This window comes from Triticum aestivum, chromosome 3B (genome assembly GCF_018294505.1).
Source record: "Triticum aestivum cultivar Chinese Spring chromosome 3B, IWGSC CS RefSeq v2.1, whole genome shotgun sequence".
NCBI lineage: Eukaryota > Viridiplantae > Streptophyta > Magnoliopsida > Poales > Poaceae > Triticum > Triticum aestivum.
Genome location: NC_057801.1, coordinates 685,905,561 through 685,910,265, shown reverse-complemented (window position 1 = coordinate 685,910,265; position 4,705 = coordinate 685,905,561). Strand labels below are relative to the sequence as shown.

General features: G+C 46.8%; 1 protein-coding gene across 1 annotated transcript; it reads right to left on the bottom strand.

Annotated features, from left to right (window-relative positions):
• Positions 1-703: 703 nt before the first annotated feature.
• On the bottom strand, positions 704-1,795 carry LOC123071734 (RHOMBOID-like protein 13; the record flags this gene model as incomplete). Its single annotated transcript, XM_044495318.1, is given in 1 exon segment — positions 704-1,795. A coding segment is annotated over 1 exon segment (825 nt). The 3' UTR covers positions 704-969.
• Between the last annotated feature and the right edge of the window lie 2,910 nt (positions 1,796-4,705).

Genomic DNA, 4,705 nt, shown 5'->3' with positions numbered 1-4,705 from the left:
TACACTTGGAACTTCCTTGATTAATTGATTGGTATACCAGAATAGCATCAGAACCGTCTAAACACATTGATGCAAAAGGGGCAAGGCGACTCAGCAGTGTATGGCAGAACAAGTCTGCTGTATACCTGTACTGGCAACAATTCACTATGCGTACTTCAAGACAAATAGAAGGAGCATATCAGTTCTTCATCCAAGCTATATCATCCACATATGAAAAGCAACATCTTAATTTATGGCTTGAGTCTACAGATTAGAATAGAAACAATCTGATATGCACAGCACAAATTCAGTTGTTCTTTTCTACATGCTTCTCATTCCTTTACATGATATCCTCCATAAAAAGATCCCCTTCTGTTCGAAATGAACATGCATCTACAAGTCGAGGTAAGAGAACTCCCTTCACATCTGAGATGACCAAAGAAGCACATACCACCAGGTTTCCAAAACTGAAAGTATAGCATTGTGTCAACATGGTATGGTTTTAATTCTGAAACAAAACATATCCGCACTTCAAAACACAAAAATGGCAATGGCTGGCAGAACAATACTGTCCTACACTTGTACTGGCCTCGATTCACTATCCGAACTTCGAAACAAATAGAATGAACATACCAGTTCTTCATCCAAGCTATGTCATCCATATGAAAAGTAATATCTTGGTTTATAACTTGAATCTACACATTAGGATGGAAACAATCTGATATGTACAGCACAAACATTCAGTTGTCCTTTTCCTACATGATTCCCATTCTTTTACATGCTACTTCACAAAAAGGATTCCTTTCTGTTCGAAATGAACATGCATCTGGAAGTTGAGATAAAAGAACTTTCACATCTGATGAAAGAAACCCATAACACTAGATTCTCAAAACTGAAAGTATTGGGTTGTGTCAACATGATACAATTTTACAAGCTGAAACAAGACCTATCAAACATTTCGGTGAGCAGCTCTTCCACACTGAAGGAAGGTCATACAAAATCTGCAACTCCTCTTCCGGGCAACATATCCATTTGCAGAGCCCTGCCATTTCTGGAGGCGACCAAACCAACAGATGGCAACGAGGGATCCGTAACTGGCTCAATCTCGATAAACCTCATCTCCAAAGACCCTGTGCGCTTCAAGCTCAAGACGAAGACAAGCACAATCCACCCAAGCAATGTGACGGCCCAGTAGTTATTCATCCCATGAATCAAACCCCAGGCGATCGAGTACCCAACGATGATCCCGGACAGGTGGCCGATGAAGCTCGCCTGGGGAACCATGATTGACGTGAATATGAGCGATTCAAAGGGCGCGAAGCTGATGGGCAGCGAGAGGACCCCAAAGAGGTTGAGCTTGGACGACGGCTGCTTCGCGGCCAGAATTGTCATCCACCCGAAGACGACGCACGAGTAGCCGACGGCGGTCACCCTCCGGAAGTAGTCCACCTTGAACCTCCGGATCATCACGTGGTAGATCCCGAGAACCAGCAGCCCGGACAGCACCACGAGGACAAGGGTGTAGTGCAGGTAGTACTGCACGCCGAGCCCGGCGGCCTGCCCCAGCTGCTCGACGGCGCCGAGGCTCCACAGCGCGCTCATGTTGAACACCAGGTGCACCACGCTGACGTGCGAGAAGGCGGCGGTGATGAGCCGCCAGTGCTGCCCGCCCTCCACGGCCGCCTCGTAGCTCAGCCCCACGTCCGCGTACCCGATGCCCCTCTTCTGGATGAGGAACCAGATGAGGGAGCAGACGGCTATCACGCCGCTGCTCGCCGGCTTCTCCACTATCTCGTACATCAGAGGCCTCCCCATGTCGCCGGACCTAGCTTCTTCTTCACCCAGATTGCGGCCCTCGATCGGTTGACGAAGATCGACGATGCTCTGTCTGCTGGAATTTGTAGATCGGGGGCAGCGCCTCCCCTCCAAAAGGGGGCGGATTTGGTACTCGCTGATCGAGGAGGGGATCAGTGGCTGGCCTGATGGACGGATCTCTGGCGGAAATCTAGGGTTCCGCGGTCGAATTGAGATGATTGAGGGGTTTGGCGATGGATCGGTGGCTCTGACCTTGGGATTCCGGAGGGGATTCGTTCGAGCCGCTTCTGAAGCGTGGGTGGGAGTCCAATGCCCTAGACTGTTCGAGTTCGACTCGGGGATTTTCCTTTTCTTTTTTGCAACCTTTTTTTTTCAAGAGTACGCAAATGTGTATCATATTTTTATCTTTAGAAGACAGAATTTCAAGTGCAAGAAGACTATAACTTATTATGAACCTCCGACCGAAAGACAAGACCACCTTGAGTAACACAACTACAAAGCAAAAGCAAAAAAAGAGCTTGTCCAAAACCGAGCACCATTGTCGCGTCTCGATCAATGCCGGCCACCTCCAAAGAGCACACCAATTCAGATAGACTTTCCTTGTCGACGCATCATCCACCCTTGATGCCGAAAAGGAGGTGGGAAGTAGATGGCGGGACTTGGCCAGTCCACTAAAGCAACCGTCTTGGACTCGTCGATGATGACGTATATAGCGCCACTGAAGATCACCTTGGACAACGGCGAGCACTGAAAGTAGAGCAACATGGGGCCTCAAGACTCAAAGTAGCGATGTTAAGAACAATGCCATCATGCCGGTTCAACTCCGAACCTAGGCTTTCGCTCGAAGACCACAACCAGGCTTTCGCTCGAAGACCACAACCAATCCTAGGAGCGAGTGAGGGAGATGCCAACATACCTCGGTGACGCCTCCCCGACTATTCAGAACGAACAAAGTTGTTTCACAACTGATATAGGACTATAATGCAAAATTAGCAGCATCTCCCGGATCAAACCTAGATGGGTCGGCCTGGCTGGGTGTGGGTTATACGGGTCTGGCACGACACGACCCAACTAGGCACGCGAACTACACAAGCCATGCGGGCAGGCATGCATGCTGCCTTACCTGGTCCAGGCACGACACTAATATTAAACGGGGCGGCTCATCGGCACATCTAGCCGTCAGCCCACATATTATTTGGCCTATTGGGCTTCCTATTAGCCTATAAAAAATTAAAAAACTGACGGGTCGTGTCGGGCCGGCACGCGTGCCCAGGCACGGCCGTAGGTGGGCCACGTGCCAGGCACGACCCGATTAACCACGTGTTGGGCCAGCCCAGGCCAGGCACGTGTGCTAACGGGTCGGCCTGCCAGGCACGACTCAGTTGGCTAGGTTTGTCTCGAACCTAGCCATCTGGGCGAGCCCGTCCAGGCCCACTCTTAAGCATGCTGGAATTACACAACCATCGACGAAACAAACCATGCTAACAAGTTCAGCACAACATGTGCACGAGAGCTATATCTCGCCTTAAGCAGCATATGAAAGATGCTCTCACTGAAGGGAATACCACCTAGCACAAGAAACTGGACCGGCCCATTAGCTCACCTATATAAAACAAAGGGGAAAAGGAAAAAAAGGCTTAAGGGGTTCTGAAAAAAGGGCTAAGGAACAAGGATTCCTGGATGAAAGGGAACGATGCATGCCACTGAGTTACAATCAGATTCGTGGTAAATACTAGAGCGCGACCTACTTGAGGGTAAATGAGTCGTTTTTTCATTGGTTTTTTTAGGTATTTTGTTTTAGTTTTCTTTCTTTCTTTTTCATTGATTTTTCTTAGTCATCTTCTCTGTTTTCATTGTTTTTTCCTTTCTTTCTTTTTCTTTGGCTTTATTAATTTTTCCTGTTTTTTCCTTTTGATTCGTTTTTGTTCTAATTTGTATATTTCTTTCATGTTTTTCATTGGTTCTTTGTTTTCTCTCGGGTTGCACTAGTTTTGTATATACATTTTGGTATATATTTAATATATGTTCACTCGTGGGGTGGGTGACCAATTAAATAGGGATTTCTCTGAAAAACAAACCAAGATAAGATAGATTATCACACCATGTAGAGCAAACCATTTCTGCTCCAGGTGGCCCTTGAGCATAACAAACTTCCATTTGGCTTGGCTTCCGGGTTTTTCATTTATTTTCTTTATATATGCTCTTAACTCCTGTAACAATAACATCCAAAAGAACGAGTCAGGTTTCTCTAACAACACAAGGCAAGACAAAGATCGGAGAGAGAATTCCTTATTTGGCCCATTCTTAAAATTAATTTCCTTTTTTGGCCCAAATTTTTGCATTTTTCCTTTTCTGACACTCAAACTTTATTTTGTTCCTTATGTGACACTTCCGTCAAATTTGACCTGTAACGGTATTAAGTTTAACCCAAAAAAACTATTTTACCCCTACTGTTGTATGTGACCAAATTATTTACATGCACACATGCATCTAATCACCTCGATGTGTTGGAGCTGAGCATGTACCTGCAATCTAGCCTCAACAAAGCAGCCAAGTTGGCAGCTTAATTGATGTACAGTACCTAGCTAACAATACATGCACTATAGCCGTGCACGTATGTACTCGCCGGCCGGCGAGTTGCACCAGATAGCCTGTTGCAATCCATCTATTTGTTTCGCGTTCGTTCCAATGAAAGAAGTCGCTACGTTTCGAGAGACGATCAGATCGATCGATCAGAAGCTAGTCGCGTACTTGCGTCTACGCAAGAGTTAGGCCAGAATCAATTAAGCTGCCAGCCTGCTAGCTTGCACGTACCTTGCTGCTACTTGAAAATCAATCAAGCTATTTGCGTGTGCTAGCTTGCACGTACGTATTGTTTCTGAAGCAGAGGCGGAGGCAGTGGGGGGGCGAG